This window comes from Pimephales promelas, chromosome 11 (assembly GCF_988280905.1).
Source record: "Pimephales promelas chromosome 11, fPimPro1.hap1.1, whole genome shotgun sequence".
Taxonomy (NCBI): domain Eukaryota; kingdom Metazoa; phylum Chordata; class Actinopteri; order Cypriniformes; family Leuciscidae; genus Pimephales; species Pimephales promelas.
In genome coordinates this window covers 13,031,094-13,055,008 of record NC_142779.1, presented here as the reverse complement: position 1 = coordinate 13,055,008, position 23,915 = coordinate 13,031,094, and the positions used below count along the sequence as shown (strand labels likewise).

Here is a 23,915-nt window from a genome sequence, read left to right as displayed (position 1 = left end):
AGCCACCATGCAAATGTTAATATAAAAAAGAATAAAAACATAATTATGTAATTAAAAAAATTACAATGTTATTATAACAACTTTCTTATGTAATTTAAATGCAAGTAGCCATCAATTAATTTTAACGTTTAATTCTATAATGATGTATTAACTGTAACTGTGGCTCCTGTTATGGTTTACAGCATTAGTTAAAATATTTTTTTTTTCTTTGAGGAAATTTGCCATGTACTGCACCTGATTAAATGAATCCCCAATTAATCAATTTTGAATCTAAGGTAATTGAATCTCAAGCTTGTAAATATTTTTTTTTTCTTTTTACTTGATGCAAATGTTGTCTTTTCCCTTAATTTTATTATCAGAGTGCACCAGAATGCTACAACACTTTAATTCATAAACACATCACCTTTTCACCTCTTGTGAGTTTGCAGGTCTGTAAATAAAAGATTGACAAACTCGACACACATCTCAGTCATTTAATAAGGTTTTTTTCTTTAAAAAAATAGCAGCATGATACAGCTGTCCTGATATAATACTTTATCCAACAATGTTGATGTTCATCACAATGAACATCAATTTAAATTAATAACATATTCAATAATGAACAGGTGTAAAAAGTTATTGCATGTATAAATTGCACTTTTAAAGTGTTTTTTTGGTACGACTTAAACATGAAAATGTGTGGTGTTGCACATCTCTGTAACTGTTAATAACTTGTTTTTGTGTCTTCTCTAGCAGAGAGCAATTGTTGGCTTATAAGCTTTTAGCACATACCTCTACTTGACTGTTTAAGTTGCCTTTGCTCCAGCTATATCTCAACCATAATGTGCATATTTCTGGTTCTAACCGGGAAGAGGTGAACTGCTGTCTGGGACTCTTTGTTTTATTGTCCTTAGTTTTACCACACCTAGTCTAATGTTGTAAATCCCGCACAATGTAATCATTGGACCCCACTGCCAATTTTTCAGCCTGCATGCAAAAAGTGAGGTTGGCTTCAGCAAACAAGATAGCATGACTCATTCCAAAGATGCAAATTTTGGAAGATAGAGTTTCAAATTCAGATCCAAAGATTTAGCATACAGATGGTAAAAATGTTAGTTTACTCTGATGAAGCAACCCAAGCCTTATTCCCTGAAAAAGAGTCTGTTGCTACTTCATACGGCCCATCACTGCTGCTTTTCAACAGTGTCTGTCTTGGCATGATTCAAAACTCTTTCATTGATTTGCATTGCATTTTATATATATATATATATATTATCCTCATGGAAGTACTTGAGATGGATTATAGAACACAAACAAACTATATACTGTGTTAATTCTCCATGTTTATTCAGTCAAAATGTCTCTATCTGCGTTTTATTCTGCTACAGCGATAGCTGGCTGCATTTTAGTCTATTCTTTTATGCCTTTCACTCGCTAACTTCTTCTGTCTCGTTCACTCGGTTGTACATCATTAGTTGCATTACTGGCGGAACTCTTGCAATGTGTTTAAATGAAAGACATTAAGTCCTTGATCACTTGAATACACAATGGAGCTGATTTATTATTTACTTTTTTAACGCACCATTCTATAGGCCTGTATACTGTATATGTTGGAGAAAATATAAAAATTACAAATTAAAAAAAAAACTAACGAAAATGCTAAATATACAATAAACTATAATGGACAAATGTAGTAGCTACGAGTACAATGCGGATAAATGTCAAAACTCCAATATCATTGTTGGGTTGGGTGGAGGTAAATTAAGTGCTACATGCCTGTGATATCACAATCATGGTGCATTGTGGTCTATGGATGTGCCTGGAGTGTACACATTGAGTAGACGTGGTCCCTCTTTCAAAATCGAGGGTTCAAGGGTCTGTCAGAATGTATAGGCTCACTATTGGCCAGCATCACACATCATTACATACTGATAGAATTTTCATTTTTTGGTGAATGAACCCTTTAAGCTTAATGCATTTATAATCGTACAACATAAGCGAAATGGAAAAATCTTGTAAGTACAATAAAAAAAGCTTTAAAAGTTTTGTTGAGTGAAGAGTAAGTCATGTTGAATCCCAGGACAGCTTCTGGTTACCTTTGAAGCTCCATTTAATGATAAAATAAACATTATTTTGTCTAGAAATTATGAGCCATGTGTGCTTTATAAATAGTTTAATTCTCTGAGTCATTAAAGAGTCATTGATGTAGTTTCTGTTTGTAATTCAAAGGCAACACACCTTAGGGACACACCTTGGTTGGAGTCAGAGTACCTGTGTGGTCTGGTCTCTGGGGGCCTGACTGTTATCATATAATATCATTCAATAGTTTGGGGATCAGGAAGACCATTATTTTTTTATTCAGCAAGGACGCACTTAATTGATCGATTGAACAGTAAAAACTTTACTAAAGATTTCTATTTTAAAATGCTGTTCTTTTGAACTTTCTTTTAATCAAAGAAACATGGGGTTGGTGTCCTGCTGATTTAATGAGTGAGTATTTCGCGCACTATAGGATTCTTAAATAAATACACAAATAACATTATTTGGGTGCTTTATGCAACAAGTAGATCTTTCCCGAATAAAAGGCATTATGCAGTCAGTGCTGGACTTTTTCCCCACTTTTTTGTATGACATATGACTACCTTTAGAGACAATACATTTAGAAAATCCTTGTAGAGTGCTCTGCATCGGATGCTGCAGTTTGTGTCTCAATGTCCAAGATTGTCGGAAGTGTTTTGGACCAATTTTTAAAAAATGAAGTTGTAATGCCGCAGATTTATACCATGAAAGAGATTAAGTGGATTTGGAAAACATGTGCCAGATTCAATTTGGTATGATTTGAATTACGGGTATTGTTCAAAATTCATGTATTTAATGAAAGGTTTAAATGTTGAGTACTGTAGATTAAACTCAATAATTGAAACGGGTCCAATTTTCTGATTTAACAAACTCTGATTTGTTCATTCATTTATTTTCCTTTACAAAGTTATTTAATTGACTTTAATACAGATTTAATAAAATAATCCTTTCGTTTCTTGGAAATAAAATAGCTAATTACATCCGCTTTCGTTTTGGTTTATTTTGCAGACTGGTCATTTTAAAATACCTCTCTCTTTATTAAAACGTTCTAAAATGGTGGATGCATTACAAAACATTTCCTCATTTCACTTCCTCATTTTTTTGTTTCTTTAATCAATTTTACAGTTAGCCTTTATTTCCTTTATTTTAACCAGGAGAATGACATTGAGTTATTACTATCTCTTCTTCCAGAGAGACCTGGTCAAGGCGGCAGCACAAAGTTTCACACACTAGAATCACAAAATAACAATACCACATTTTACACATTTAAGAACAAAATAGATGGAAGCGAATCAGGAAAAACAATTTCAAGTGTCATTTAAAACGTTGTGCAAGAGACGTTTAAAAGTGTTGTTGAAGTGCTTAAGTATATTTTGCAATTCATTCCATTTATAAAAAGAAAAAGCACCTTTACCAGATTCCACCTTTAGATCTTGGAGATTGTGTGAATATAAAAAAGACAAACTAAATTAGATTCAGCTGTCAACTCTTTCCTGAACGTTTCCCATCACTGATCAAACTGCATTTTTAATTAAGCTGTGTGTCACCTGCTTGGAGTCAGAGGCCATTTCATTCCCCAGTTCACAGCATGACTGCTGATTTCTGGGTGTGATCGGGTTGAATAATGCTCTCCTTAGACAGCAGGTGAGGCTGAACTCGCCTTGAGTTTTTCCATCTGCGAGTTGCCGTGTCAGGTGGTAACTGGTAGTCTGAATGCAAGGCACACGCTAGACATTTGATGGAATGGCACAGCTGGACAGAAAAAAAGCAAAAAAAAAAAAACAGAGCAAACTCCTTTGCCACAAAAACAACAGTTTAGGTCTGGAGCTGTTGGATGGCTCAAGCAGTCAAATGTGTTTTGACTTTTCAGGATTACCATTACAAGTATTTACAGCTATTTGTGCATTAAAGAGTCTGCTTTAGGCCTATAATGCGAAAGCTCTTTGTTTTTTATTCTCTGTTATTTTTTTAATACACCAGTATTAACTAATTTAAAGGATTAAGGCGGGCATACACTGTGCGATGTCTGTGCGATTTCAGCAAGGTACCTACTCACACTGAACGAGTAAATCGCATCCGATGCAAAGCCAAAGTTCAGGATTTATGTGCTCACACTGTACGGTCCGATCGTCGGGCTGCGACTTCACTGCTCACACTATACGTGTAATATCTGCGATAACCCCCTGGATTGCGCCTATTTACGTGTATGTATCCAGAGATATTGTCAAAACAAGCATCTGCTATCATTATCAAGATGATTTAGTATTTTCAATTTATGCATTTAATTATTATTCTTATTATATTCTCATTATTAGGGGAGGCCTATAGGCTAATTTTACTGTTAAATTGATCCGCTATTATAATTAATTTGCCACGCAATATTTTCACAGCACATAACCAACGTGCTGTGAGGATAATAAAATATTACATAATCTTACTCCTCATTAAAAATTATCTAAAACATTTAGGTCGATTACAATGAATTATATGCATATAAAATAACTATTAACAGTCTATAATATATCCGAACATTGCCATTATTAATCATCAATGAAAATTAAAAACAGGTTTATTTCAAAAATATTGTTTGACAAAATAATAAAAGAGGTGTTGCATATCAGGTGGCTTGAAGACGGTGGGTAATATTATCCATTTTGCAACACGAACTGGAGGTAAGCAACAGTAATTTGTAGTTCTTTTTTATTTTCGTTTTATTTTTGCTGCAGATGAAATGGTTAAACTTCTGTTTTCGCGCAGGTGCAGTGAGGGAAAAAACACTGAGTTTAGGGCAATCGGTTCGTAGCTTTGCTTCAACTGTGCGACACAGTCACGAGGAGCGACCAAAATCTCTGACATGCCAGAAATTCATCCGACCATCCGATTGTCGATCGTGAGAGGTTAATCGCCTCTCGTTTCTCCCTGTACACTGCACGAACACTGCACGACAAACGACGCACGACAAAGCTGAAAATCGGTCCGACACGAAAATGAGTCGCACGAGTCCGAATTCGGCTCAAAATCGGAAGAAAATCGCACAGTGTATGCCCGCCTTTAGTTTACCCAAAAATGAAAATTCCTTTATTAAGATTTACTCAACCTCATGTCAAGCTCTAGAATGACAAAAAAGCACCACAGAATTTATTTTGTGTTTTGAAGCCATGCAACAGTGACTGCATAAGAAATCACTGAAAATGTTGTTGTAGTGTACATGTACATTTAATTCCAGCTGAACTGAATGATTAATTGAACATGTCGGATTCTTTCACATCACTGCTTCTCTTATGAACACGCCACGCAGAGCTAACTGTACAGCAGATGTTAAGCAGCATTTCATAATTCTTTTACAGTGCTTTTTTTGGTCATTTTGAAGCTTGACATCCCCAGTCTTCATTCATTAAATTAAATTGAAAGCAGGCGCCACGTTATACAAAAACGTTCTTTTTGTGTTCCACAGAAGTAAGTTTGGAACAGCATGATGGTGAGTTAATGATGACTGAAAATTATTTTTGGATGAATAATGTGGTTGCATGATGTTGACTGGCTCTGTACAAACATGCAGTGAAATACAGAGACACTAAGATCAGTTTGGAGCGTATGCTAGAATGTAGCGTGCATGTGCCGTCAATCAGCTTCCCACCCGATAGTCAGTGGTTGAAGCAATTAACTGATTTCCTCGCTAAATATATTACATTTTGATGTGAATGAAAGATGTCTGCTTCTCTATTCCTATCTCGGCATCACAAAGTAGACTTAATTAGATTATTTAAAGAAGTGTCAAGCGATATTTGTCACAAACAGTTTTTTATCGCAATATTTAGCCCACACATATGGGTTTGTCCAAATGCATGACGTTGTGCATTGAGCTGTGATGATAAATGTTTATGATTTGTTTTGACACCCAACCATGGATTGGTGAGTGTGTGGCCTGCTCCTGTTGTAACACAGCACTGTGCAAATTCATTTGTTCCACCCTGTAGCACACAGTAATGAAGGGATAAAATAGTCCTTTTATTTTGTGCTGAGGTGAATTGTATCTTTTACGCCTTCCCGGCAGCTGACGATGACAGCGGTCGCTTTCGCAATAAATGTTCCTCACCGAGACGGCATCTTCTCCATAATTTTGCCGAAAGGCTTTTTATAATGTTTTAATGATTGATGATGCTACCTTTTCTTGAATTTACTTTATAGCTGGCTGCCTATCAACTGTCCTGCACAGATCATCTCCAACCCTAATCAAACACACCTGCCTTTAATTTTCAAGTGATCCCGAAGACTTTTATTGGCTGCTTTAGGTGTGTTGGATTAGGGTTGGAGATAAACTGTGCAGAACAGTCGATTGGCAGGAGCAGGAATTGGGCACACCTACTTTATAGGTCAAAGAAAATATCTAGAGCTCTTTTACTATTTAGTTTGAGGTTTTGCAACGGTTTCCAGAAGTTGTCCAGCACCCCAATGAACTCAATATCAGCATAAAATTGTGATGTTGATTAAAATTGTGATTAAAATGTGATTTTAATGCTTGGATACAGATGAGAAGGAAGTGGAACATTTTAAAATAGTTTTTCTAGTTGTTGCTTCAGAAATCAAAGGATCTGTGCAATGAATATTTAACCGGAAATATATCATTTGGTATTGGGACACCGACATGTAAAGACTGAACTCCTTACAATATGAAATAATGAATGGACATTAGATTGCAAATTGAATGTGCTCTGAACACTAAGCTTGCTTATCTGGAAGGTCGCTGCCAATAGCTCGTAATAGGTCGTGGGCTGTAGAAGACCAGCTGCTTGAGGAGAAGCTTCGTGAAGCTTGGCTGGACGTTCCTCTGTGCTCAGCGTTCTCTCACACCTGCTCCCTCACCCTGTTGACCCAAGAGCCAGAATTTCCTAACATGAATCACAATCTGTGTCAGGTGAAAACTCTGGCTTTGCTTGAATAGTCAACAAAGTTGTTGTGATGATTTGAGTTACTGTAGCACTGGGAATCCAGTTAAAATACTAACATTATTTGGTTTATATTAAAATCATTGATCCATGTCAATGGTTCTAACCATTTTGACATTGGATAGTTGATATCTTTCTGTTTTTATGAGGATTTGTTATCTATTACACGTTTCTGACATGTTCAATTGAGGCACTTACAATCTAAAGGAAGTTACAACAAATATTGAAGTTCTAACAGTGTATAAAATGGTAATAAGTGATTTTTGTTTATTTTTTTTTACATTGGAACATTTGTGGTTTTGATCCTCAGTCTTGTTTTCCTGGGCTTGACGACCAGACGCTCGTCCAAATAAGCTTTGGAAGTGACTCCGTTAGCTGGATCGGCCCTGCCTGTCCAGACTGCACATTTATTTACTGCTAACCTTGGCAGAGGCTTGGGTGTGAATTATTACTAGCTCTGTGTTTTGTTGCATGGTTGTTTGTTACTTAAGGGCTTGGCCTTGACACAATTGACAGAATACCCATATTTTCCGACATTTGTTATTAAGTGAGGTGGTTATTAAGCTGACTGCTTTGTTGATGCCAAGCCTCCCGTAGATTGGGTAATCTTCTTCACCAGCTTTCTTTTTGCTCTGGGCCTGGTTTTGTCCTGGTTTTGTGGAAATGACGATGTCTGCTCACTTTCTTGCGTTCATGGTCTATTTGCTCATCACAATACCAATACTTTCAGTAGTGGGTACCAATTCTAGTTTAAGGATGCCAATTTAGAAGCCATAGCAATATAATAATGGAAATATTATTTTAATTTGAGGTCAAAATGTTTTAGTTTGTGTTTGGTATACTGATGCTGTGAAAAGACTTGGTATAGTTTTATTTATTTATTTTTTGTATTGACTTCCCTATTTTATAATGAATAATAATTACTTAAGTTGAATGTGGTCTCATAAAACACATTTATTGTGTCCATCATTGTTATCTGTTTGGATATCATCTAACTACCAGTTAGGTCTTTTTGAATTCTAGCTGTCAACAGTTTTTAAAATGATTGAGAGAGATTTTTTCCAACATCTTGTTGGACAATCTGCTGCTTCCCTTGAAAATGATTTGATCTGATCAAACTCAACAGGAGGAGAGAGATATGCAGAACAACACAGGCTCCTTGTCATGGAATCTGTGGTTACTACAGCAACAAAAAAATTAATTAATTATTAAAACTGGACTTAATACAATGGAGAAAAATTTGTCTTGAGTTTTTAGGTTTGGCAAAAAGTTATTTTTCGCTCCTTGTAATCTGCTTGAAGAAAAATGTCAGAGCCAATGTACTATTACTGTTTTATGAATGTTTTTTCTATAGTACCAATAGCAGTATTCTGCAGCACCACTTGCATACATTTCTTTTGTTTGGTTCAATTACCATTTTAACCTGCACAATATGACTTTATGCTCATGATCTGCTCTTCTCTTTGGCAGGATGACTGGAGTGGCATTAATTCAAACAGAGTTCAATCACACAGCAATGCAGATGACAAAGCCCACAGCCTAGAGACTCTTCCTCCAGGTAAGAGCTAACCTGACAACCCATATGCATAATCAGCTCATGTCAGGATTAAAGTTTTCTTTTTTCTTAGGGTTACGCTCAAAGATGGACTTTAATGAACAGCTTGCACAAAACAGGGCATTAGGTTTTTCTTCTCCCATAAACAGGACTTAACCTGAGGTTATTTGTGGATGTAGGTTAGACAATCTCACTTCAAGGCACTTAAAAATGCATGAGTGTGGCTGTATTACTTGCCCGAAGACAAGAATTTGGTGTCTTCACTCTTTATTCCCTTTTGGAAATGTACTTTATTGTGATCCAACTGAACTAGCCTGCCTAATACATTAAGATATTGTATGTTTTTTATAGACTTCCTGTATTTAAAAGCAGTATTGTGGTAGGGTTGTGAGTGCATTTTTTAATTAGTTTGTTAGTTTCTGTGGCATGCGATCGCTCTGGAACTGAGGTCCACAGAGAGCTGTTCTATTAAATTTGTCATAAACGTCAGATTACATTCATGTGTCATTGCATGCCATACAACATGTTTCCTGTCTATTGTTGTTCTTCCAGGCACTGTTTCAGGGAATCGTCAGCATAGTTTCTTGTCTCCCTGTGTTACTCCTGTAATTTAGGTCACCCAAAAGATTTCCACAGAGCTGAACATTGACACAAGGAGTACCTGATTTAATTTGTAATAATTAAGAAAACAGATTTAAAGTTTAAAAATTGCCATCTGCTCACCCTTACTTATGTTGTTCCCATTTGATTTTTCATCCTTTTTTAGAACATGGATATAACACTTGCTAAACAATGAACAATACATTTTTAGATTTTGCATTTTTTCTCTGCAATAATAACCTGTAGCTCAGAGAGTCATCTCAACTGGTTTGCTAAGAATTGTATGATTAATTCTATCCATTATTCAAAAGCATTGTAAAAGAAAAAATGGTAATACATATTTTCCATTTTATGTGGCCTCTGAGTCACAAATAGTAAGAAATGTGAATTACCAAAATAATTCCCCCAAATGTTGTCCCAACTGTACTGTATATATTTTTCCCCCAAACATAAATTATTTGCTTAATGAGGCATTTAGTGAACAAACAAATTCAAATTGAAATATAGCTGCAAGCAGCGATTGCGGGCCCTATACATTTGCCTTCTGACTACTGTATATAGAAGGCAAGGTTTTTATGAATAGTGTCTTAAATTTCAGTGTGTTCAACACACAAAGCCATTTTGACTTTAGAAGACCTATTATGAACCACATAAGTTGCTTTTAATAATACTTTAGGCATATTCTAAAATCGACATTTGGGGTTGCTAGTCTTATTTGTTGGTGTGGAAAAGAAGCTTGGCCATCCTGCTATACAAGCCCTTAATTCCTTTATAGACAAAAAAACGTATATAGATATGAAAAAATATGTCTTGCCTAAATTAAGGTAAGTGATAAGGTGATTTAAAATCACGGCTAAAATAAGATCTATTTTATGCAGAGGTCTTTTGGACTAGCTTAGTCTGCTTGTTTGGTGCACTAATTGCGTCATGGAGGTCTAAGAAGGTCCTGTATCATTTTTAGTAATATTAAATGTATAATATTTTGCAGTCATGCATGGAGTATGTGCTTACTCTGGATAGGACTGAGGTATAGATGTATAGTATGATGCTGTATAGTATTTCAGTCTAGAAAGTGGTGATGTTCACATCCTCCCTCTTACACCATCTAGGAGTGCATGCTGTGTGTGTCGGAGAGCACTTTGTCTCGAATCTTGCAGTGTCAAGTGAAGTGTGTAGGTCGCAGCTGAGGCGCTCTGTTCTACTTTGAGCATCTAATTAGTCTGATGACAGCCTCTACAGTTCTAGCGACCTCGCACGAGGAGAGTTTGTGTTTTTCTAGGTGTTCTCGTTGAGCTTACAGCGGTGTTATGCATTGTTTTGGAGATGCCAGACGTTGATACCTTAGCTTTCCATGGGCATCTTTCTGGTTCGGATCAATGTGATGTGTTGACTAGTTAAAAAGATGCATCGTTTATTTCAAACTGTGTGGACCTTTCTGGATTTCTAAAGTTTGCATAATGTACCCTTACTTGGTGTTTGAAGAATTTTTACAGGAAGAATTAAGCTGTATTCTTCGATTTATGTTAGTCCACTTTTTTGTGCTTTTCGTTTAAAAGTGATCATTGTTGTTTTATACATATTCCTTGATTAAAATGTTATAAAAACAGGCTTTTTAATTATTATTATGTTGTTGATCATTTATATATTTTTAAATTACAATATTAGGCTGTTGTTGTTTTTTAATTGATCTCTTCCATTTCTTGTTTCAGCTTTATAAAATCATAAATGAAACTACTAGATGTTCATAGAAATTAACATGATAGAAACGTGGTTTATGGTGTAGAATTGTATAATGTAGTGGCAAATACTTATAGACCATTATCTTTTCCTTTTGGTCCTGCTCCTAATTTGAAAGCGTTTTGCTTTGTTCATTAACAATTCCCGTGGCAGTGGTCTTCTTGGCCTCTGAATCAATGTTAGCGCTCTGCTGGTTAGCTGGCATTGGTGGCATGTATTTCTCAAGCAGGTTGGCCTAATTATAATGCAGAAGATGTCTGCCAGAGCCCCGCTAAATTAATTGCTTATAGTCTTTTGTAATGATAGATAACATAATCGAATTCTGCCACATGTTTCGGTGGTCCAAGTATCATCTCAGCCATCTCTACCGTTTAAACTCAATGTCAACACTCTCTGTTAGCTACCACTGCTGCCATGTTATTGTGGGATTTGACTGACATCAAAATGGAAAAATAACACTTTTTTTTGTGTGTGTGTGTGTGTGTGTGTGTGTTCAAGAGGAAAAGCTGAGGTTGTGGTTGGGAAATAATTTTAAAGCAGACCGTTATGGAATTGCTCCATTTGGCAAATATCCTCATATATTATCATTTGGCAAATGTCTTCTTTGACAGATTCACCTGGGTTGTAATCAAGTAAAGATGTCTAGCCACCCCCTTTCACGTTCTTTTGGGCAACTGTGATTTATAATGTAATAATGGTCAGCAGTGCATTGGTTTTTTTTTTTTTTGTCTTGGCTAAAAGAGACGATTCTGAGAAGCATGAGTATTTTATTCAAAACCGCAAAGTATACTTTTGTTCTTGATTATGTCCTTGGTAAATGACAAGCATGATGTCTTGAGTGATATTGGTGCCTTCTACTTTACTGACAAATTGATAGTTCCAGAGTTGTTCAGGTGGAAAGTAGCCTGTCCGTACATTAAAGTAATCAATCCACAGTGTCTGATTTATGTGCGCACTGGGTAAATATAAGCTATTTTTTCTTTTGTTACAAAGATCCTCTGACATCCATCGTTTAATCATCTGTTTGCCACATTTTTCAGGGAAGGTTAGGTGGCAGGACTTTGACCAGGACCTGTACGTGGGAGCAACTGCTGTGAGGCCAGGGCAGGATCCATACGCCCGCAACAAGTTCAACCAGGTTGAGAGTGACAAACTCAGAATGGACCGCAGTGTCCCTGACACCAGACATGACCAGTAAGTCCCAGTCAACGCTTTAGCTCAACTCAAGAAATTAGTCAAAATCTGCTAAAATGCATCTTTTTTTATTGTAAAATTCAATTTTAGCAAACATTGATAATTGCCTTTGGAGCCGTTTACTCTACACCGTTTCAACTAAAAATGGAAAACCTTTTGTGTGTTCATTTACATGACAACAGTGTTTTAATATGCTATATCTAATATGCTGATTTGCTGCTCAAGAAACATTTTATTATTAATGTTAATGTAGAATGTAAATAATAAAAATAAAGTATATACTTAAGTTTATTTTTTTATTTATTTTGTGGAAACCGATGCAATTTCAGGATTCCTTGATTGAACAGCATTTATTTGAAATCATTTGTAACATTATGCATTGTCTTAACAGTCACTTTTGATCAATTTTATGCATCCTTGCTTAATAAAAGTATTAATTTCTTTTAAAATAATCTCATTGACCCAACATTTTAATAGTATTCCAAATAAAATGAAACTTTTAGCATCATGGCTTTTTCTTTAGGTAAATCTAGTAGTTGACTGCAAGAGATTCTGTTGAATAACCTTATAATGTCTAACATTTACTTGGTTATGTTATATTTCCTCCTCACAACAGTTTTGAGTAGAGTTTATTTTGGTTTATGTTAGCCCATTTCCAATGTGATACTTTTCACAGTTGAATTAAGTTCAGCAAAGGCATCATTTAAAGTGAAGTAACTATCATTTCTGAACATTGATTAAAATCAAATTAAAACCATTTCCTTGTTAATCATTTGGTTCTTTAGAGCATTAAAACACCCTTTCCACTAATAATGAACTTCATACAGAATATTTGCCCTATGTGTATGGTTTCTCCATTGCCCAATATGTCTGTTTTTTACTCAGTGAATGTAGAGAACAGTGATTTTTTTTGAGATAGTCATTCAAAATTATTGTGCTAAATTAATTTCTGATTCTCATAAAGAGAGGTCTGTCATTTGATGGAGAGATGCTTACACAGCGCAATGATAGAGAAATGCAAGAAAAGCAATTCTCTAGCAAATCAGTGAGTCTTTCAAAACTTCGTCTTCATCTGTCTGTTGGTCATAGTGTCCTTGAGGTCCAAATTGCCTTCAGGGCTTAAATGGCTGTCAGAGATGTCATGGCAGGATTGACTATACTGAATCATCAGGGTGTGTACAGCGGTGAATATATATATAAGTGCAAAGTAAATGAATAGTTTAAATGAAGATTGAGATTGAGATCTTTGGTGTTATGCAACTCATCAGCTGTAACGATCACACCTTTGTTTAAGCTCAAGGAATATCTGAGCACTTTTTTGGGGATAAATTTGCCTTTCACCCTTCTTTGTATCAAATAATGTGTTGCAGAATGCAAATGTTGAGCAAAACTATACATTATGGTTTGGATAGGTTTAGTTTTTTCTTTGCATTTTTGGATTCATTTTAGTTTTCCATCATCTTTTGAAACATTTTATACTGTTTTGCTGGCGAGTTTCTAAAAGCTTCACGAGCCTCATAAATGTTATCTGGGAACCCGGGCGTAACAGTATTAGGGCTGCACTTAGCTGAGACTGAATCGATTGCATGAGGAAAATGAGGTTTCCATCAAACACTCATGTTACTGCTGTGTTTTAATGACCAGATGTAACTGCCTTTTGTTGTGATTCAGAGAGCCTAGATTTCTTCACACAATCACTTCTACTTTGAGCATCTTCAGAGGAAACGTGCTTCCTTTATCTCTGAGGGCTGATGTAAACACTTTTGGGGGTTGGTTGTGCTTAAATGAATATAAATTGGTCCCACTGCCAACTGTTGACTGTGAATTAGCTTTTGTGAACGGTATGATGAATTAGTGCTCTTTTTTTAACTAGGTGATGTTAGGCAGAAACACATTGCTCTGGATATTTCAAGAATGATGTTTGCTGGATCCAAGCTGGTTCTTAAGTCTTATTTTAAATTCAGTTTAATCCAATTCAAGGTCATAAAAATCACAAATGGTATAACAAAAGTCTTAACTGTCATTTCTTAAAGTCCCCCTGTAGTAAATCATTTTATCACTTAAAGCTGATTTTGATAACCAAAATGACAAAAAAAGATGTCTTAAAATAGCTTGAATGTAACTCTACACCCTTGCTTTTAGTATACGTGGATTTATATGCAAATTGCCACTCACTCACACCAGCTCAGAGATCCACTCGCTCAACTTTACTTGTTGTTATTGTAGTTTGTAGTTCTTTAAGTTATTGTAGTAAACGCTGCGCACAATGGTATCGCTTTTTACAATGTTGGACAAATAACGGTAATTTAATGATTAACTGTTTGATAACATAGTGAAACAAAAGGCTACCGTATAATAATGTATTGCTAATGTTACACAATTTTCTCAGTCTGCCTTCTAAAAATCATCAAAGATTATTGAAAAATCAGGATTATTGGGATTTTAGTGAAAAAATAAACACTATCTGGCATTTAAATAAATGAAACTTGTCTTGTCTTTCAGTCACTAAGAGTGTTATTTCACACAATGTATATAGATTTTGCAAGTGTCGGCACTTGTCTTTTAATTGTCTTTATAAAAACTGATTATTTTAACCGCAAACTTATTTAAATAATTTAATTATATGAAAAAATTTACGTACAGATAACCTGTTTTGCAGTTGAATGCCACAACTGCTTAAATTAAGTAAAATAATCAGATACATATAACTTATTTTGAGATTAATAAAGGTTTGTTATAGGTGTACTTAAGGTATTCATTTTTATTTGTGTCGGTCTTAGAGATTGATTAAAAAAAAAAAAAACTCTGCAGATGCCCTGTGTTTGCCAATATAGCAAAGACAAAAATCTGAATTATTAATTTATTTTGTTTGCTGCAGTTTGTTGTTTTTCGTTTTTTCATACTTTGGTTTGGTTTAATGAGGTGTTTTGGTTATATAACAGATGTGGACGTGGCATTCATTGGTCTATTAAAGGGTTTATGGAGAAACACTGAAAGCGAAGTGGGCAAGAGCACACTCCTCAAACATTCCGTGCCATCGCCACTGTCTGTGGTCCTGTCATGTGGACTGACACCGGTGTTTAAAAAAGCCCTGTGTGAAGGGTGGAGGTGCAGACCATTGTTTCCACTGAAAGCGTGCAGTGCAGGGCTCCCAGGACTCGCTGATTTAATGCTGACATGCAGGAAGACTTGTCAAGAGGAGGGCAGCCCTCTTGTCGGTTCCCCGCTCAACATAAACAGGCTGCTTGAGAGTTGCTTGCCCTCCCATCACACAGGGATGAGCTTGGCCCTCGATAAAAAAAAAATAGTCTTCTGCTACATTTTGACTAATAAATGAACCATCACTAACTTTTTAGATAGTTAGACACTTGGGATTTGTGGCTACAGGAAGGAATGGTCCTTGTTGGTGTGACTGTGTTGTTTACTGGTACTGCGGCAAGTCGCTCGGACACTTCAATTTCCTGTCCTCAAGGCCCAACTGGCGATGTGAACGTACAGTTTAAAAATTGGTTGTTTGTTTCTATTTAAAAATCCGTCCTATTATTCCAGGAATTCAAGTGCCCTTTTACCACCGGATTATTATTTGAGGAAATGCGGCAACTTTTCACCCTTCACATAGGGCCTCCACCTTTGCTGTTTTTAGATTGTTGTTTTTTAATGAACATGTGCTAGAAAAACATCTTTGACAGCTGCGGCACATCTCACCGTTGTTTTTTTTGTTTTTGTTTTTTGTTGTTTTTTTTTTTCCTCAATGTCAAACACGGATAAAATGCAGAACCATGCATGGCTGATAACTAATAAATGTATGATTTATCAAAATTCTGTACGGTTTTGTCTAATTAAATTAAAAATAAAACACTAAAAATAAGAATTTGAAAACCACAAGATGATTTAGGCATCACAACAATACAATGCATGATATGATAAATGGATATTCATTTTGATATTTTATAAGTGTTAATTATACACCGCGACATAAACCATATTTCTATCATGTTAATTGCTATGAAAATCTGCTATTGTCATATAAGAGCTTTTAGACGGGTGAAATTGGAATAAAAGCAGTTTTACAGTGTCCTTGTTACACATTACATGTAGCTACTATAGTAATAACTATAAATTATGCTTAATTACATGCAACTACTATTAGTTGCATTTACATGCATTTGCATTTGCATTTACACAATAAGTATTATAACGGGAAATAAGAATGTATATTATTATTGTTGTCTATAAAAACAGAATGTGGTTGCATACTATCCTGTATCATACATTACACATACATTTTAAGAATTATGGTGCAATAAATTGCTGATTATTAAAGGTCTAAACTATGTAGACCTAACTAAAATCAATCATTTTAAATTCTACAAATAAATTTAGGCATCACAACATTATAATGTACATTTATAATACTATATTTTTACGTAAAAGATTTTGTAAAAGATTACATTTTGTTTTTACATTTATCTAATCTGAATGTTATATGAATGTAAAAATAAAGGAAATAAAGGAGCGTGTAAAATATCCAATATTGTACAATACCGCTACTTAGAAAAATCTGCCACAGATATATTGTGCATCCCTAAACAATGTGTTTCGAGACACTCGTCGTGCCGTCTAGCTGTTTTAATTCACATGAATGATTTTGGATGGAATTGAATATTCTGGGAACAAAACCTTATTTATAGTGCTTCACTTAACCCAGCAGCCGACATTTGCATCAGTAAGCCAGTAACAGATCTCTGAATGATGAGTACATGCAAGTGTTTTGGGGATGCAGCAAGGACATCTGCTCATCTTTTCTTTCTTCACTCTCTTGAGCATGACCTTTTTAAGCTGGCTTGATTTTCAAAATCTATCTGAACTCTGAAGTTCTGGCCTTTTCTTGTAGAAAAACTACTGTGTGCTTTGGCCAGTGCCTGGCTTTTGGGAATATCTCACAGTGCTTCCAACCGCTGCAACTGGCAGAGCACTCATGAAGTCATCGATTAAAGTCTCCATGAGCCACATAAGCAAACATTGACCCACAGTTGTATGACTGCCACTCAGACTGTGTAATTAAGATGCGTTTCTCGCTCACACTGCCCAGTCCCATTTCCTCTACTTGTGTCAGTATTCCATATCGATCTGATCCCTCTAGGTCCAAAGTTTGAATTGTCACATTTGTGCAATTACAGAAATAATGGCTAAAGGTGCATTGTGTTTTACACATTTTGTTGTTCATTACAAGTTGTATAAAACCTGATGGAACATGCTCTCCACGATCTAAAGAGCATTTGTTTTTCGAATAACATCTGACCATCTTTACAAAGTCACATTATCAAGAGCACAAATTTGATTACTTGATCAGTGAGCAACAAATAGTGCAGGATCTGAAATATTTCCTACTCCATTTACTTCACAATGTTTCTATTTTAAATTTTTCAGATTGAAATTGATTTTAAATCCCAACCTTTTCAAAGTGGTCTCAAATATTTGGCCTCCAAATGTGAGGAGAGGAAATGGTGTTGAGTACGTAATGGTTGACGGGTTTATTCTTGGGCATTGTAATCTCACGTTAGCTGGATGTTTGTTTTAGTCATTTGGCAAGGGATGGAACTGGCACGGCTCTCAAATGTTGTTGACTGTAGTTAGGTTGGACAGAGTTCAAATTGCATTGTGAATGGATGTGTGTTTGAAAACATACAGTAACGTGTGATCTGGACTGAGCAAGATCAAGATGTTCAGATCATATTCTGGTATGATTTCCCAGACACTTCTCATCTCTTCCTGAGAGGTGGGTAATGAAATAAACATAAGCTGCAGGAGCAATTCCTTTAAGACAGAAGCTCAAGAGCTCAAGTCTTTGATTGACATACACTGCCGTTAAAACATTTGGGTTGGTATGTTTTTTTTTTTTTTAATGTCTATTAAACCGGGTCTACGACACGACACGTTATAAAAAGGTATCTTTTCCATGTTAAACAGATTTCTCTTACGAGAGGTTCTCTTGTACTGTGTTATATCTTACGCTCGTGGAAAACCTCTTTTCCATGAGATATTGAAGCCAAGGTATAGGCAAGTTGGCTCGCGTGTCTATTGGCTGTCCTGCGGCAACTGCCTATCGAGAGAGCCCCTCTCTCTATAACTAAAAGAGCAGCATCTTTTAAAGATGCCTCGTTCCTGTGTCTCGTGCCGAGCCACACTCAGCGATGGGGACCGCCATTTTCATCTGCATTTCCTGCCTGGATAAGGATCATGCAGCTCTTGCACTCGCTGATGGCAGCTGCCATTATTGCGAGCTATTGCCCATGGTGACTCGGAGGACTCGTCTGGCATTTTTCTCCGAGTCTGCACTTCCGCCCACTATAGTACCACGCTGTAAAAAGCACCGTACTCCGCAAGTCCCAAAGTCTTCTCCAGCCCACGAAAGCTCGCCAGTTCACCCGCCAGCTTCACTTGAGGCGCTCACCGACGGACAACGGTCGCCGCTTCCGCCATTAATGACGACGAGATGGCTACATCTGTAGAGGAGGCCAGCTGCTCTATCCTTGTTTCAGACAGTGAGGATTGGGTGGACCACGAAGATGAATTGATCAAAATGCCCAGAAGGAAACAAACAAACAAAAAAAACCGCATATATTTAAGCTTTCTGTCATATTAGATCATTTAATGGTTTCTGCAGTCTTACAGGAATTGCATACCAAACTGGATGTGTGGGAGTGTGTTAAACACAATACATATTTAGAAAGGAATGCTTTAATACCTGGGAATACCTTTGGATTTGATGACTGTTTGTGCTGCGGTGTCTGCTTTTAAAGCGCATGGGTCCTCTTATTCTGATAAGCAGTGGAAGATGTGTCTAGGTTTGATGTTGTAAATCTGTTTGTCCTCTGTGCAGTTTCATGTAAACGTCTTGTCACTATAGGTCATTCAGTTTTCCTCATGGAGAGCTTCTGATGCTGCAGATGACATTATTTTGCTTGTTCGAAGTCTTCTTATCGCTGCCCTTTCACCATCCCTGCAGAATGTGAGCTGCATTCCCAATGCAGTAGTCACGTTCAACAGAAGACACTAACCTTGGGTTTAAAATGGGCACGAGACATTTTCAAAGGTCAGAGTGTTATAGTTTGCTTGCTGGAATGCCAACCTTTTGTATTTTCTCACAAAAATGGAGTTACAGATTTTCCCCTAAATATTTTTTCACCATTTAACTTCTAGTAAATTTACCCAGAACTGAAGGAATGAAGAACACTAGTCTTAAATCCCTCTGTTAAAAACTTACCTAAGCTGTTAATGAGGAACAAACACATGGTTTTTGTTTACTCCTAAGAGACTTTGCTTCTGTTTTGTTACCTCTGATGGCAGCAGGCCCATGTGTCTTATTGGAAATGTTTTTGGCGGGATAGTTGTCTCGCTGAGGCCATGTCCCGTGGCCGGTGTTCAGACCGCACCACTGCTCTAATTGAAAAAAAATAGACCTGCTTGCCAATCAATTAATGATGCCTTTCTGCTCATGCCTGTATCTTTGTTTATCATTCAGTCCATTTTTTAATAATACAGAGTATCTTCCTTGCATGAATAAATAAATATTGTAAATAAATAAAATTGACACTGGTCAAAAAATGTGCAGCATTGGACATTCATTTTATATACATTTAGGGATAAAACACTTAAAAAAAACTTTATTACAATGTCTTTGAAAAAAGTCTCTTATACTTACCACGGCTGCATTTATTTGACCAAAAGATACAGTAAAAATGGTAATGTGATTATATTATGAATATATTTTAAAATGTAATTTATTCCTGTAAATTCTAAAGCTAAATTTTATAGTGTCACATGATCCTCCACAAATCATTCTAATATGCTGATTTATTGCTCAAGATCATTGTTTTTTAATATCAATACCAATAACATGTATGTATACCATCACACACTAACTTTTAATGGAGTTATTTGATCAAAATAACAGTAAAGAGAAGACCGTTATAAATGTTACCAAGAAAAAAAAAATCATTTTTTTAAATAAATGGCACGGCCTTCACAGGAGGTTTCAGAGGGGAATGTTTTGTTTTATATTTGTCTGTAAACCTTTGGCCATTCAAACAGTAATCAACTCATTTTTGGTGTTGTTAAATAAAGTATCTCCCTTTGGAGTGGACTTTGAGCTTTGTAACCTTGCAGATCTTTTGTTCAAACAGAAACATTACAGACTAACTAAAGTTAAAAAAGGTGAAAAATCATAACGGGACCCCTTTAAAATCTTAAAACACAGTAGCAGGCATTCAGCACACTGAAACGAGAACGTTTATTCTATTAGCTATTGACTTGAACTGTAACACCGGGAGTTTTTGAGAGTTTATTTGGTGCCATGCTGGGTGGTTGGAGGCCAGTGGAGGGAAGTGAGCCAATGGGATATGCTCTAAAAAGTGCTTGTCTTTTAGTCAAAGCCTCCATTCTATGAATGGCCTACTGCACAGTTATTCCTCTCGAGACCTCCAGCAAACAGTGCTTGAAATGTGTGCTGGCCCCTTAATATATTACTGAGAAGTCCAAAAGTCTAAAATGGTAGAAGCGCCAATACTTTTTCAATGCAAATTGCAAAGATTGATAATGTTGGGAAATAATATGGATGTGGCCGCTGTGCCTCTTTATACCTTAATGAAATGTTCTTTCTCTGGTTGTCTTGGAATTAGAGATGATGTGTAGTATTACTGTCGGGGCTGACAATAATCTCATCCGTTTGCTGAAGTCAATTTTGAGTCTCTGATGATGGGCTCTCAACCCTGACCTGTTATTTAACAGAAGTGTAGGAGGAATTGACCCTGATTCTCCTGCCAGGAATCCTGTGGCCACTAAATCGATGGCATCAGTGCAGAAGAAGCTTTGTGCGCTCTTATCCCCGATGAGAGGTGCTAGAAAACCTGAGGATTAGCCCTGCGGCTGTCGAATTAAAACCTCTGGGATATAAACGGTGTCTGTGTGCGCATGTTTGGTGATGCAAGTCCTGAGAGTTTAAGCATGCATGACCTCCTGTCCATCTCAGTCTCAGAGAAGCATTAAATTAATGTGGGCTTTGAGATCCTCTGAGGGTGTAAGACTTCATTCAGGTGTAGCAGTGTGACAATGGGGTTTCGCTGTGTAGTGTTTCCCTTAAACTTGACTCAATGTGACTTTTGCATTGAATAAAATTCCTTGCACTGAAAGGAAATGGAAGAAGAGTTTAATTTCTAACTTTATCTTAATATGTTCTTTTCTTCCCTCTCAGCTGTCGTCACAAACAGTGGAGGACAGATCTTCCTGCGTCCAGTGTGGTTATCACTTTCCACAACGAGGCCCGTTCAGCTCTGCTGCGCACTGTTGTCAGGTGGGATAATCAATGTTTAATGCACTATGATGTAGGTTTTTCACCATACCAAAACCAGTGTAATAGACTGCCGAAGTTATGACGTCACTTTGTAGGCCAAATGCGGAAGTGAGTTAGCATTTTAGCACTTCCGGTTCCCTCGCCCCAAAATCTATGGGTTTTTTGAATGGGTTTTTGCTAAATCGCCTGAAATAAGGTTCAGTAAGATATTGTCAGGTTTTGAAAGAAGTCTATGCTCAACACTGCATTTTTTTTTTATAGAAAATTAAACCGTTTAATATTTTTGTAGAAACTGTAATACATTTTTTATTTTTGTAGAAACTGTAATACATTTTTTTTTCCAGGATTCGTTGATTAGAATTTTTTTTTAAATATACAATTTTTCATAATGTACATTTTTTTTTTACTGTAACTTTTGATAAATTTTACAGCGTCCTTGCTGAATAAGCCCCTGTTTACACCTGGTATTAACTTAAGATGTGTTTTAGTTAATCTGATCACAAGTGGACAACACTAATGACAGGTGTAAAAACAGAGTCTAAAAAGTTTTTAGCTTGTCCACTTTCTACCACTTCCAAAATGCATTTGACCGGATTGCTTTCCTAGTGTAAATGCTCATGTGGGCGAAAGCAATCAAAGAGCCACAAAAGACCACCTACTTTCCGCCTACTGACTTAATACATAAACATTATGGGAAGAGCGCTAGCCAGACAGGCTATAAACATTGTTGCTAAAGACCCAAGTTTGTTTTGAAGATGAAAAATGTACCAAGCACAATGTTCTCTCACCATTCCTGATTTCAAATACACTCACAGCTTTCAGAGTTTTCTTGCGGCTATCAGAGCAGAAACGAAAGCTCTCTGGGCCCTATTTCAGGAAACGCAAGTATCAAGTGTGAAGCGCAAGTAACTTTGTGGGCGGGTCTTGGGCGCTGTCGCTACTTTTCCGGCGGGATAAATTGCTCTTGCGCCCAACACAAGTTTAAAAGGGGTTGGTCTGAAGTAGCCTTATTATTTATAATTTGGGTGTAACGAGTAACAAACCAATAAGAGCATCATATAGCATTCTCTTTAAGAGCATGATGAACGAGGTGTGCTTGTTCGATGGCGCAATTCTATTATAACCGGCACTATTAAAAATCTATTATAATTTACCAGGGGCGCTTCACAATCGGTTCACAGCCGAGAAGATCGATGTCAGGGCTGTAAAAGAAAGAGAAGTGACATTGGGGATGGGACAAACCCACCCAAATTAGCTTCGGTTAAACATGCAAAATACAAATGATACATGCGTCAGTGGACAAAGTCAATTGCGTCGGGTGCAAGATGGGGCCCTCTGTGTGTTTTTCCATTGTGTCTGTGCGCGTTCATGTATAAATTGCCATTAGAAATTGCCATTATTTTGGCCAATAGAAAAAAAAACCATGCATTTACCCACCCTTCCCCTCGAGGAAATCAGGACAGAAGTGATTGATTAAAAAAACAGGTGTAAAGGGGTATGTGTCTCCCTCGTCTAATTGTGATCCAATCGACCAAAACAGATCTTATAATACCAGGTGTAAACAGGGCCTTAGAGTATTAGATCTCTTGCTAACTCTAAAATTTAGAATGGTTGTGTGCACACATCTGAACAACTCTTTCTCTGTCTTCAGTGTGCTAAAGAAGAGTCCTCTTCATCTGGTCAAAGAGATCATCTTAGTGGATGACTACAGTGACAACCGTAAGTGTTCTCATCTTTAGCCATCAATCAAACTTAATGGTACAGAACTATGTAGATGATATCTTCATAATCATATAGAATCTTTTTACTGCTCATCAGGATTTTTGTTGAGCTTTCATCACATACAGGTTATTTTAGGTTATCATAGCACATTCTTGTTTCTTTGTTACCATAAATCATAGATTTGTATTGCAGAACAGAACACTGTACAGTACGTGGAGCTGAGATTTGTATGATTGTATAAAGTGTGTGATCAAGGTACCAGCCGCGTTCCCGAGCGAGCCCCCATTCCATCACACTTTTTGTTTTTGACCTCTTCAAATGTCTGAACTCTGTATGAACCATCTCCTGAAGGCAATGCTGCCCTGCTTTATAGCGTTCTGCTACAGGGAGCCTGACAGACACTGGTCTCATTAGTACTCACATTTCTTCTGTGTTTTTACATCTGTGGATTGTGATCCTGCTTTTGCATATTGACTTTTACAAAATTTTGCAGACCTTTTCTGGTTGAAGGTGGTGGGACATCATGCCACATTTCTCCTAGCAGGATATAAAATAAAAGAGATGCATTGCCCTAATCACATGAGCTGACACAGTTTTCTCTGGACTTTCAGCTGAAGATGGTGCCTTACTTGGGAAAATCGAGAAAATCAGAGTCCTACGCAACGATCGTCGAGAGGGTGAGTGATTTATTACCCTCTGAATCACAGTAACACTGTTAATCAAAACTATACCCAAGTTAATATGTAAGAGC

General features: G+C 36.7%; 1 protein-coding gene across 2 annotated transcripts in view; it reads left to right on the top strand.

The window, feature by feature from the left end:
* Positions 1-23,915, top strand: part of galnt2 (UDP-N-acetyl-alpha-D-galactosamine:polypeptide N-acetylgalactosaminyltransferase 2) — a 63,948-nt gene that overhangs the window by 26,998 nt on the left and 13,035 nt on the right. For both annotated transcript variants that reach the window (XM_089116996.1, XM_089116995.1), the window contains exons 2-6: positions 8,475-8,562; positions 11,937-12,090; positions 21,344-21,442; positions 23,094-23,161; positions 23,776-23,841. In XM_089116996.1, coding sequence (XP_088973122.1) covers positions 8,475-8,562; positions 11,937-12,090; positions 21,344-21,442; positions 23,094-23,161; positions 23,776-23,841 — 475 coding nt within the window. The remainder of the gene's footprint in view (positions 1-8,474; positions 8,563-11,936; positions 12,091-21,343; positions 21,443-23,093; positions 23,162-23,775; positions 23,842-23,915) is intronic.